Genomic DNA, 13,592 nt, shown 5'->3' with positions numbered 1-13,592 from the left:
GGGGGCATTGGAACTTTGAATCTGGATTGTAAAGTATATAAGTTAGCTTTAAGTCCATCATAAGTTCGAATGGTCGTAAGTGATGTTCAAGGCTAAGAACTACTTGTATATGTCAATGTGCAGGATCTCTCACTGCAAAGCACCAGCAAGAGTTCAAACTGAGATCTGAAGAGGCAAAACACATAAAATGTATATATTCTTTTCTCAGTCATAGAAACCTCTTTCGGACAACTGTAATATATTACACACTGCATTGAGAGTTATCTTATTTGAGTTAAACTATATAGTTCAATAAATTGGTAACATTTGAAATGTCCTGAATTTGAGATGTGTTTATTTTTGTTCTCTTCTTTAACTTTAACGAAACACAAAAAAAGACACTCACATATTTCTGGAACATATTATCCGTCTTTCCAACCGTTATGCTATTGACCACTATCTCTGCTACTGTATCTACCCCGTCAAAAGCCAAAGTCACTTTTTGCCACGTGCTGCAGAAAAGATAACAAAAACAGAATTTTGAATTATTTTATTCATATTTACATTCCTTCTTTACAATTCTAACTCCACTCCCAAATTCTATCATTACAACAAGTCTGTGAAGTAGGTTAGGTTGCCATAAAGAAGAGGGAGTCAAGCTATTCTCCAAAGCACCTGAAGGCAGGACAAGAAGCAATGGATGGAAACTAACCAAGGAGAGAAGCAACCTATAACTAAGGAGAAATTTCCTGACAGTTAGAACAATTAATCAGTGGAACAACCTGCCTCCAGAAGCTGTGAATGCTCCAACAATGGAAGTTTTTAAGAATAGACTGGACAGCCATTTGTCTGAAATAGTATAGGATTTCCTGCCTGAGCAGGGGGTTGGACTAGATGACCTCCAAGATCCCTTCCAACATCATCATCATCGTTATTGTTGTTGTTATGATGATGATGCTCCTGGATCAGCAATTCTCTTGTTCAAAGGTGTGTACTGCTGTATTCATTTTCATTTCATTTCATTTCATTTTATTATATTTGTATTCAGGGGGGTTTATTCTTAGATAAATGCATACAAATGTGCAGTCTAAACCTTAGTAATCTTAAATTCAATTTTATCACATACCTGATATTAAAAGGAGCTTTGAATGTTCTGCTATATGTCCAGTTATCCAAGGAGATCCATCTGTAGGCCAGATCATTAAATCTATAGTAAGGATCCTACAAACCAGCCACATGAAACAAAGAAACAAACAAAAGCTTAAAATTGAGTGATGAAATAAATTATACAAAGACATTTTAAATGATATTGGCATCAGAAATTACAAACAGCTATTAACTTTAATGCCTGATTGCTTTCACTCATACCTGTTGGTAAATAAAAGAGGCTTCACATCCAGTTGATTCATTGGATTAAGACATTTCACAACATTATAATTTACCGGTATTTATTTCTCCCCAAAGTAGTGGACAATACTATAAAAATAAAGTAAAAATAAAAAAACTAATGCTAAATAACAAGGCAAAATAAACAGTATGTAAACCAGTAAAATCCCACAATCAGAGAACAGACATGGCAAAACAGAATGAAAATGCAAACACGAAAACCAGAATAGAAATGAACACTGTTTTTAATTTGACTTTTCCAAGAAAATCTATCCATGGGTTATATTAGATACAGTGACTACAGATCAATGACAAACAATAATTTATGGTTACAGGTAGTCCTTAAGTTACAATGGCATTTGGGACTGAAATTGACTTTGCTAAGAGATGCGGTAATTTGTTGCATTAAAACTCTCCTTGTTCCCAGGCAAAACCAAAGATTGGTAATTAAGACAACTTTAATCCGAAGGACATAGATTTGCTGAAACATGCCAACTCCAAACCTTTTTAAGTTGATAATGTCAACAAACCATAATTAAGATTAAGGTTACTGCATTTTACTGCATTACTGCATTCTAACCACTGCGCTACCACAGCTGTTTACTTGAATTGCACAGGATAGAGCCAAGAATTGGAATGACGCTTCCTTCCATGAACGTTTTTAATTCATCTCAATTTAACATGCAAGCCCAGTTCTGAATCACCTTGTACATTTATAAGTTGCAGGAGTGTTACAGACGAAGTACTTCCTTCAGTTTTAACTCAGAAAAAGCAACATGCTGTAGCTATCAGATGTGGTCAAGGTTGTTTTGAATCACAGAATCAGCAATTTTCATGGGGGAAACTTTCCATCCACCCAAATCAACCAGCAAAATATTGATAAATGTGATGAAAACAGAGAACAAGCAGACTGCATCCAACTCCAATAATAATGATATAACAAATAAGTCTCCAAACATGTGCTCTAATGTTGGCATAAGAACTTAGGTAATCAAGGTAATCAAACATTAGCATCAGGGAATTGGCGATAGTAGAGATATCACACCTGCTTAATAGACATAGTATGTTAATCTGATAAATGAGAAAAATTGGGGAGAAGGGGCAGTTCTATGTCCTAACTACAAAGAGAGAAGATTTGGAAGGCCGATAATTTGTTATAGGTTCCACTTATTAAACTTATGTAATGATTCACATCTGAAGAGGAAACTGATTTAAAGCACACACGGGAGCTCATGTAACCTTCATCAGCAACTCCTTAAAAATCCTGTGTCTTCTACACATTTGATTTAAGAGGAGCCAACACCTGATACCGTACAGTGTGTGAATGCACCTGTGTCTTTTTCCCCTTCAAACTTTGAAAGCTGCCCAGCATTACTGTTTTTAAAGAATGTTCACATGACTTCTCTGCAGGATCAGATACTATACATTCACAGAAGATATCAGTCTGTGTAACATCACTGGGAAGAAAGCAGCTGTAACTTGTGCTGGCAGGTCTCAGCATAATCAGAATAGTCAACCCAACATTGGTTGAATAATCAGAAAGATAAGCCACCTACTGTGAAGAAAAGGATAATTTATAGAAGTAATTTCCAACCTTTTTATAAGCAGATAACTTAGCTTGCTAATGCACTACAATGTCAACTCAGACAACAAATAGTTGAACAGCAAGAGATTCTGGGTAGACAAAACCAATCTCTTATACGACATATGGAATTTGCTGCTGTAAGATGCATCAATGATTTTAAGAGAGGATCAGATAAATTCAGATGAAAAGCAACCCCCAAGACTTTTAATAATATCTCCAACATCAAAGGCAGAATGTGTACTGATACTAGTTTCTACAAAATAATAGAAATCCATTGTTCCCTTGTCCATCTCATAGATATCCCATAGACAGTTTTATGGTCACCATGGAAGCAGTGCTGGACTAGATAGATTAAGGTCTGTTCTTGTGGGATAACACTGATCAACTGGCTTATCCCACAGTAATTCTGGTCACGTGTATGAAGTCATCAAGCAATATTATGTGCATAAAACTATAATGATGTTATCCATTCAGTTAAGTCTGACTCTTGGTGATACTATAGGCCAGCTCTCTCCACATCTTCCGATCTTGCACTATTTCTTTGAGTTTTTTTATGCTCTGGCTGGTGTCAGTTTTGATGGTGTCCAGCCACTGTGTTCTTTGACAGCTTGGTTTTCTTTTACAACTGACTCTTCCAAAAATGATTGCATTCTGCAGTGAATTCCCCCACATGACATGGCCAAAGTAAGTGAGATGCAATTTTGTGATTTTGCCTTCCAGTGACATGTCTGGTTTTAGGCACTCCAGTACTTGCTTGTTAGTCACCTTTGCTGTCCAAGAAATATGCTGGAGCCTTCTCCAGCACCACAGCTCAAATGAGTTGATTTTCTTCCTGTCTTGCTTTTTTAAGGTCCAAACATCATAACCATAGGTAGCTATGGGGATCAAAATAGAGCAAACTAACCTACATTTGGTTGCAAGGCTGTTGTATGAAAATATAAAATGGAAATTATTGGTCTATCTAGACCAGGGGTAGGCAACCTCCGCTCTTTTATGATTCATGGACTTCAACTCCCAGAATTCCTGAGCCAGCTGGCTCAGGAATTCTGGGAGTTGAAGTCCATGAGTCATAAAAAAGCCAAGGTTGCCTACCCCGGATCTAGACCTAAGGACTCAGAAGTAAACCTCAGCCCTCCAATATCATACAGTTTAACTGGGTTGAAGTTTCTCATACAACATGAAGCAGCTACATAAAAGTGTTTATTGAAAACTAGAATGAAGCCACTCTGAGCAGAAGGATGGTGCAGTTCCTTGCTTAAATCCATTGTTTTCTTCCTGACTTTTTGCACTTTGCCTTGGGCTTTATGGCTTTCAAGCCAAGGATGTGCTGACAATAGCAGGTCTTTATAACCTCTAAAGTTTAAACCACCACTTATGTCTTATCTTGTATAACATAATTTCCAAGATAGAAACATCCTTTTTTAAAGTATATAGCACATATGTATTTCCCAAATTCCCTGGGCCACTGAGCATATATTTGGCTTTGGAAAAAAATGTGAACAGGAAAGGAAGTGTTGGATTAGATTTTACAAACATCAGGCTAGAAAAGAAGGAGAGCAATTAAATGTGTTAAAGGATAAAGATGTTAGTTCTGTTTATCAACAGTGCACAATGTATCCCTTTAGGTTTCACCTGAAAAGAGAAGGAAGTATTTTGAAATAACGCATGTTGGTTTTTTAAGAACTTGTATAGAAAAAGAGTTTAAAGGGAAAAATCCATTAATGGATAAGCAGAAAAATATACTTTTTTGATTTAGTTATTTAATTAATTAATCTTTACTAATAATTACATCCAAGCTGCAGTTTTACATGAGATGGATTTGCATCTGAGTATAAACTGCCAGAAGGCCAGTTTCTCTAAAGTTTGCCCAATTTGCTGAGCCCTGACAAACAGTATTGGTCCCTGTAGCCAAGAACTATTAGAACTTATAATACAGATGAGTCTTAAACAACTGCTTTTGTTGATGGACTAATTCATGAAAATCTAGCAAATTATGTAAATCTGATACATACTTCAGTATTAGTTCCTGTTTTGCCTTTATCCGCAATTGATTTGTAATTTTTATTCTTTGCTAGATATAGCAAGAAAAAAAAGTCACAAAGTTCAACTGCATATTATCAAATGCCCTTCGCCCAGTGCGCTCCCACAGGGAGGGTCTGCTCAGGGTCCCGCTGGTAAGAGATTGCCGGCGGGTGACACCCAGGGATAGGGCCTTCTCAGTGGGGGCGCCTGCCCTCTGGAACCAGCTGCCGGTGGAGCTGAGGACTGCTCCCGACCTCCGATCATTCCGCCGGGGCCTGAAGACCTGGCTCTTTGAGCTCTCGGGCCCAGGCTGAGGAGACATTCATTTTAATTGGGGTTTTAATTAGTACAGGGTCGATTTAATTTTTTTTAAATTGGGTTTTAACTTTTGTATGGTTGATTTTAATTCCCTGTAAACCGCCCTGAGTCCTCAGGGAAAGGGCGGTATATAAATGCAATAAATAAATAATAAATAAATAAATATTATACCATCAAATGAAAATTGAGTGTAAAACAACTTCTATAATCTGCATAATTCAGTCACATGCAGACAGTGGTAGAATTAATTCAAATAGATACGCACAGGCATGAATTTATACACATTTATGCACATACTTAATTTAACACACTTAGACAGTCACTGTGAGGTTTTTCTTGGCAAAAAAAGTTGGTAGCTATTTCAGAACATGTTTTCAATGCAAATAAAGAGAATTCAGCGCTCACAGCTGGGTCTCGGGAATCAAAAGAAAAGGCAGAAATGCTCACTGCAGTATATTCACATGGAAACTGCTGAGAGCACTTAATAGAAGTGTCCAGCTCTCAACTGAATTGCTGCCTAACCCTTTCTCAGAAACAGACTTCAAATCCTGAACTACGTTCCCTACACAACAACTAGCCTTGAAATATGAGTCATTCATTCCACTATCCTTGAACAGCTTCATAGCCTTGATGAAATGCTTAGCAGCACCTAATAAAATATCTCAGCATACTTTTAATCATTTGTACAATAGGATACCAACTGCCACAATGCATCAAGCAGAAATCATTGGATGAATTTGTGGAAAATCATTACTTATAAAAGATCCGTCTGTTTATTTCCTATTACAATCCCGGGCTTGTATTTGGATCCTAATCCCTACCGCTATGTTCAAATGAAGCCATACTTATTTAGAAGGCAACTCTATACCTGTCTCCTCCAAAGTAAATTCAAAATCAGCACTGCAGGCTTCACAACAAAAGTAGACAATGAAGCTGGAATTGATTTTAGATTTCTGTTGTGAGCTTATGTATTACAGGTATTAGATCATTAAAACAAATAAAAACCTGCACTTAGAAACAAGGATAGTGTTGAAGGAAAAGTCTTCAAGTTTATTGAAGAGGAGAGCCAGACAGGAAGATGGCTCTGGAAGAAAAGAGAGTAAGCACATGTAGGGAGTGGGTTTTTATACCTTCTTGAGCCTTTTGTTTGGAGTTGTTCCTGTGGCACGCACTTTGACCTGAGTCTGAGTGTGCCTTTCTGGTATTCTGATGGTGGTGGGTTAATCCTATTATATTCCAAAGGTCATATCCTGCTTCCCTGGAGCTGTGGCTGATGGCTCTTAGATTTTTGGTGTTGATTATAGGGATCTTTCTTCCTAATCCCAGTTTCCTGGCTCAGTCTTTCTGAGAAGATTATCACCTGCATTTCTACAGAGCTGGTTTCTGCTTGGGGAAGGAAGACTTGGGGCTATTAAGAAAAAAAAATCCGGACATGCTTTTCTGCCTCTTTAAGATCCTTTGAGGAAATATATTTTTCTGCCCTTTTAATATTTCCTTCTCTGAAGGGGGTGACTTTCCACAATAGCAACCAGATTTTGCTAGACAAATATTGCATACAGGTAGTCATCGACTTATGCCAATCACTTATTGACTGTTTGCACTTACAACTGACTCAAAAAGGGGGCTTATGACCCAAACTCAAAATCTGGTTGGGCCTCTTCCACAATCACAAGACCAAACTTTGAGTGCTCAGCAACAGCTGCCTTTACAGCCATTTGCAGCATCCTGTGGTCACCTAATCATTTTGCCAGAAATGGACACTTCTGGTTTTCAGCAAAATTGTACCCAGAGCAAATCATTGGTTTGCTTAACAATTGCCACACTTGCTTATGACCACTGCATAAAAGTCATAAAATCAAGTCAGCTCCATTACATAATGGGCAGGTTCCATTACAATGTTGGGAACTATTGGTAACTTTTTAAAAAATTCTTCCATTTTAAAGAAGCTCATAATCTACTAAGAATTAGAGTTGTAATACATGTAGTTGTATCGAAACAGAGCTGTTTTACATATACCATGCAAGTAAAGACAGCAATTATTTTAAAAATGATCAGATAAAAAATACAATATTATCACATAATACTATGTAACCAAAGATGCAAGACTGTCCAAATGGTTAAAAATTAAAAAACCACCATAAACGCAGGCTTCCCTGTACTTGCATATTCCAGATGTGTTTGGCTACAAAACACATCTTTTCCAAATAGGATTTCCACATAATGAGAAAGGTAACCATTAAAGTATTACGAAAACATCTCCACTGAAAAGGGGAAAACAAAGCAGATGACTCAATAAACCCATGTTGTTTCATGTACACATTTACATGGTGTCCATGTTATAGAACACATTTCCTACAAGTCCAGTCAGCTGGCCACTATTTTTCTGCAGATGCTTTCCTTTCTGGCAACTTACTCAATGAAGCTTAAACCTGAATTCATGATCTTTAACTTGCTTCCAGTTTGCTTCTGATTACAGCACTTCCTCCCCTACACAACTTCATTGAAACAATGAGGATGCATGATTGTTATTTCGATTAAAGTGATCATTATATGGCTATTCAGTAGCTCCCTTTGTTGTGTAGTTCTTACTTTTTTCAACAGGACTGAAACAGGGATGCACTTCATTTTTTTTATTTGGTAATTTTGCCCTTAACTTTGATGTGTCGTTTATAAGGAACAGTTCCATAAAATAGAGCAGGGGTGTCAATCTGCCGGCCCATGAGCCGGATGTGTCACACGGAAGCCACGCCCACTCCAGCTCCGGCAAGGGGAAAAACGTCCCGATACATTGCAACACGTCACGTGACACGGCGAGTTTGACACCCCTGAAATAGAGTATAAGAATCTTTCTTGTTTTTTAAGGCATCACTGTAATGGATTCCACTTAATTATATTTGAGGCTGTATGATATACACATTCACAAATCATGTGCAACTACTGCCTGATGCTCGCTAGTTAAATGATACATCCATCTGGGCATTCATTTCCATTTTAAGAAAAGGGGGGAACTGGGTTGCCACATGGCGTACCCCTTTCAGATCCATGCCTTTCTCCACAATTTTTCTGCAATACACTGTTGGCATTTTCCATGTTTATGGATTTCAATTTCTTTCAATTCCCAGCCACCAATGTTCAGTCCTCACTAGGATTTTGGGAATCTAAAGGCCCCTCAGGCTGGTTTGATTAAATTTTCTTTCTATAAACTATGTGATCTTGGCTACAAAAACCATCGAACATCAAGAATGAAGGGAATAAAAAATCAAAATAAAAATGTCAGATTTTGTTTTAGAGAAGTTTGTTGAATAAGCCATATTGACTTGAATGGATAAATTATAGCTGGTAGGTTCCTATCATGCTAAAATTAAACAAACTAGACTAATTTCTTTAGCGCAATGGATCTTTACCTCTGATCTTTATTTCAGGACCACTAGTAATCTGTATATATAATAGCAAGTATTTTCTGTTCTGGTATCAAAATAAAAATAAAAGTTTTTAAATGATTAACTTATCGGGAGACTGCCAAATCTTACAAGATTTTTGAGTTGTGGCTTGACATCTCTTGAGAATTTGGCTATTTTTAAAATTAACTATTATTCAATGTTGAGGTCCAACAGACCCCAATGGAGACTATATATGTCATGGTGTCATTTTTCCATGGCTTATGCATGATTTTCAGGATAACACATTATGAACCAAGGAATAGATTGCTTATTGCTGACTTAGTGTTATGTGTGAATATGTCCCTTTCTTAAACAGCTCGATATTAGAAAGCCACAGCCCCATTTGAAACTAAAACAGATATCATAACAGCCACAAATAATGGACCTGCACACAAAAATCAATTAATCCTGAGCTGGAAGAACTGAATGTAGTGGCTGGTGCTGCAAATCCCATCAAATCCAAAAATACACAGCGCCTGCAGAAAGATGAGCACATCAGGGGAGCAACTTAGTCACCAACGAAACAAGCAAACACAAAGCTCCAGAATACTTCAGTACGTGTTCTTTAATCCATCTTACTGCCAGAACATCGGATTGGGCTCAGAGAAACCCGCTTAACCCTGAGAAAAAAAAACGCAATCTTTTTTTATTTATTTCATTGTTTTTGGTACAGATGTTGAAACAGTGCAGGTTCGCATCCCACCAGGCTCAAGGTTGACTCAGCCTTCCATCCTTCCGAGGTAGGTAAAATGAGGACCCAGATTGTTGGGGGCAATTAAGCTGACTTTGTAATAATGCTGCTTGCGGGGGTGTGTGAAAGCCCTAATAAGCAGGCATATACATAGAATGAAGGCTACTGCTAAGCTTGTAAGCTGCCCTGAGTCTTCAGAGAAGGGCGGGATATAAATGGAATTAAAATAAATAAATAAATAAATAAATAAATAAATTTGGCAACTTCTGAGTCATAGAATCATAGAGCTGGCAGGGACTTGGGAGATCTTCTAGTCCAGGGATAGGCAACCTCGGCTCTTTTGTGACTCGTGGACTTCAACTCCCAGAATTCCTGAGCCAGCCATGCTGAGGGGAAAGGGAGAGGTTTCCAAGCTGAGACATGCTGACTCAGGAATTCTGGGAGTTGAAGTCCACGAGTCATAAAAGAGCCGAGGTTGCCTACCCCTGTTCTAGTCTAACACCCCCCCCCACCCCCGCTAAAGGCGGGAGCCTTATACCAGGGGTAGGCAACCTCGGCTCTTTTATGACTCATGGACTTCAACTCCCAGAATTCCTGAGTCAGCATAGCTGGCTGAGGAATTCTGGGAGTTGAAGTCCATGAGTCATAAAAGAGCCGAGGTTGCCTACCCCTGCCTTATACCATCCCACTCAAATCCAAGAGCTTCCCTCAGGGACAATTCAGCCCGAATTTACCACGCTAATAGTAGACTCAATTGTCGCGGGATAACCACAGTTAACACACACACACACACACCGCTCCTCCCTCATCTGGGCTCGCGAGACGCCTGCCGCCCACCACCTGCTCTCCAATGCGCGCCAGCCGGCCCGCCGTCACAATACCTGGATGAGACCCGCTCGGAACAAGGCGGTGTGCACGCAGCCCGGGACCTCGCCTTTCAGAGCCAGCGAGCCGTTCGCGTTGTTCACCCGCCAGCTGCCCCTCAGGCTGCGCACAGCTGCTCCTCCGGGTCTGGGCGAACTGGAACCGAGCGGGAAGCCTCTCCCGCACACGGCGAGCAGAACCGCCACCCCGAGCAGACGAGCCCCGCTCTCCATCCTCGGCTCTGCCAACAGAAGAAGTTGAACCCGGGCAAGAGACCGGCTGGCAGATGAAGAGGAGGGCGGGGAGGAAAGGATCGAAGGCGGCAGAGCGAACTCGCCCGGAAAAGCGAAAACTCTCGGGCGCCTTTGGCCTCCGCGCAGAGGAGGAAAGACATACGCCTGCGCGCGTCTTCCACGCCTCCGGGCGCTGTAAACCAGGGGACTTCAAACTTGGCCCTTTTATGACTTGTGGACTTCAACTCCCAGAATTCCTCAGCCAGCAAAGCTGGCTGAGGAATTCTGGGAGTTGAAGTCCACAAGTCATAAAAGGGCCAAGTTTGAAGACCCCTGCTGTAAACAGAAGGCTGGGCGCTTTCTCGCTTCTCGCCTCCGCGAAACGCGGTCGGAACTTGGGGGGAAAGAAGCAGAGCGAGGCGGCTAGGCGCGTGATCCCCCTTCTAGATGTTGGCGATGGTTCGAGACGGTGGCGGCGCCTTTCTGAGAATGGCAAAAGGCGGCGGCGGCGGCGGTGCTTTTCCCGCGGCCCTGCAACTTGGACACTTTCTTCTCGGACACTCCCCTTCCACGTTCCCTCTTGCGGGTCGGCAAAGAGACTCGGTTTTTTTTTAAAAAAAAAATCACCTCCTCTCACCCCAGCGCTCCCGCCGGCGTTAAGGTTGCATTAGTCAGGTCGGGAAATCGCCTCCAGGCTGCGTTCTCACGTTATTTATCCTCGGGTAAACAGAACGCTGATTTGTTACACTTGGGATACTGCCTAAGACAGGGGTCTTCAAACTCGGCCCTTTTATGATTCATGGACTTCAACTCCCAGAATTCCTCAGCCAGCATGCCTGGCTGAGGAATTCTGGGAGTTGAATTCCATGAGTCATAAAAGGGCCGAGTTTGAAGACCCCTGGCCCTAAGAACTGGATTGAGGCGTTTCTGGTTCAGAGAATGTCTTGGAGCGGGGAGTGGGAGGAGAAGAGGAAGATTTGGGGATTTCAGTCTCCTATCCACTGCAATGTCTTTTGTGAACGCCCTGTAAATTTAAGCTGCTGCTTTGGCGCCACGTCCCTCGCCTACTCCATTTCTTTATTTGATGGGAGTGGTGCTTCAGGAATTTTCATTCAAGATTTTTTGCCATCCTTAGGCTTTTAACTATCCTGAGTTTGTAATCCTTCCGCTGTAATATATATTGCTGGTAGTTCTACTGAATAAAAGGAGTTGTGCACTTCTCACTTTCCAGACAATTGGAATGTAGCTCATTACTGGAATTTCATGGCATATAAATTACTTTGTCACTTTTTAATTACCAATTTGATTCTATAACTCCCAGTGACAAGGTCCTTCAATTTCAGGGGTTGCCACAAAGAAGAGGGAGCCAGGCTGTTCTCCAGAGCACCTGAGAGCAGGACAAGAAGCAATGGATGGAAACTAGTCAAGGAGAGAAGCAACCTAGAACTAAGGAGAAATTTCCTGACAGTTAGAACAATTAACCAGTGGAACAGCCTGCCTCCAGAAGTGGTGAATGCTCCAACACTGGAAGTTTTTAAGAAGAGACTGGACAGCCATTTGTCTGAAATGGTATAGGGTTTCCTGCCTTAGCAGGTGGACTAGATGACCTCCAAGGTCCCTTCCAACTTATTATTATTATTATAAGCTGTGAGTTCAGTCATCTTTTTGTTTAATTTCAGGACCCTCCTTGGTGGTCAAGATGGACTGAGAGAAAACCAATGAGTGGGGCTGTGCAATGGTGTAAGCCTCTTTCAGAAGGGAGGTGCCTTGAAGGAGGCAGGTACTTTCCCATCATGGACAGTTACTGTCTAGTCTCCAACTTTCTCTTGGTGGGGAAGATTGTTAGAAAGGTAATCAGACAGCGGTTACACTGTCTCTTGGAGGAAACAGATTACCTGAACCCATTCCAGTTGCATTTCAGGCCAGGGTATTTGCTTATCAATTATCTTTGGTGTACCCTTAGCCATGAAAGCCAGCTGGGTGATTTGGGGCCAGTCATTCTCTCTCAACCCAACCCACTTTACAAGATTGTTGTTCTGGGCAAAATAGGAGGAGGAGGAGGAGATGTTGAACATGTTTGCCGCCTTGAGTTATTTGTAAAAATAATAAAGGGGAAATAAATAATCAAATAAACCTCCTGAATTTCTGTTTTGAGAGCATAATATTCCATTGGCTCTTTTCCTCTAACATGGAGTTCATTCCTAGAGGCATGTTACATATTTTTGTCAGAAGATCTGCAATTTTATCTTTATAAATTCTTGGATAACTTCCATCTGGATTTGGAGATATGTCTATTTTCAGTTAGTAATGAATAGAGCAAAAATAGGGGGGGGAATGTATTTCTTCAAATGTTACTGAACTACAACTCTCAGCAGTGCCAGCTAGCATAGCCCAAGGGTTAAGATGCAGTCAGCTATATTAGCAATTGGGGAAGTGTAGTTCCCTCTTCTTCTATTTAATGTTTGCTACAATTTGTCGGATACAGGTGTCTGAACAGATATTGTCAGGAAGAGAATCTTCTTGTCAAAAGCAGACACCCCTAATGCATTTATCTGCCTTGCAAGCTCTATTCTTTTACCATGCCTCTAATCTATAGAATTATGAAGTTGGAAGATGCCATTTAGACCACTGGCTCCAGCCTAAATGACTCAAAGTCAAGGATTCCCAGAGAGATAGTTATCTAGCCTTTGCCTGAAAATACACTGTGAAAAGGAACCTTTTTCCAGTTGAGTCATCAGTAAATGACTTTACTGTTAAAGTGATTTGCTTTACTGTTACTTTGTTTTAATAACATTTAATCAGACTCTACATCAGGCATGTCACGTGACTTTTCCCCATTGCAAGCATGGTTTTGGCGTGACGCATCCGGCCCGTGGGCCGGCAGTTTGACATGCCTGCTCTACATTCCTGAAACTCAGATCCATTATTCCATGTCCTGCATAGAATACTTCAAGTCTCTAACTTTCTAATGATATCTTTTGAGATATTTTTAGACTGCTATCTGTTAAACAAGTCAAAACCATTGGCTCAAGGATTTAATCTGTTCCTTAATTGGTTTTCCTGATTCTGATTAA

At 40.5% G+C, this 13,592-nt stretch overlaps 1 protein-coding gene across 2 annotated transcripts in view; it reads right to left on the bottom strand.

Annotated features, from left to right (window-relative positions):
* MANBA (mannosidase beta) overlaps nt 1-10,644 on the bottom strand; it is a 57,745-nt gene extending 47,101 nt beyond the window's left edge. The window contains exons 1-3 of one of the 2 annotated variants that reach the window (XM_083367824.1): nt 10,303-10,644; nt 1,106-1,200; nt 386-491 (exon numbers count right to left, since the gene is read on the bottom strand). In XM_083367824.1, the coding sequence (XP_083223950.1) occupies nt 386-491; nt 1,106-1,200; nt 10,303-10,518 (417 nt within the window). In that variant the 5' untranslated portion in view covers nt 10,519-10,644. The remainder of the gene's footprint in view (nt 1-385; nt 492-1,105; nt 1,201-10,302) is intronic. The other variant, XM_083367823.1, reaches the window with a different exon arrangement.
* Between the last annotated feature and the right edge of the window lie 2,948 nt (nt 10,645-13,592).

Source organism: Vipera ursinii (assembly GCF_947247035.1).
Source record: "Vipera ursinii genome assembly, chromosome: 7".
NCBI classification, from domain to species: domain Eukaryota; kingdom Metazoa; phylum Chordata; class Lepidosauria; order Squamata; family Viperidae; genus Vipera; species Vipera ursinii.
Note: the sequence above shows the minus strand (reverse complement) of the source record. Positions and strands in the feature narration are given on the sequence as shown.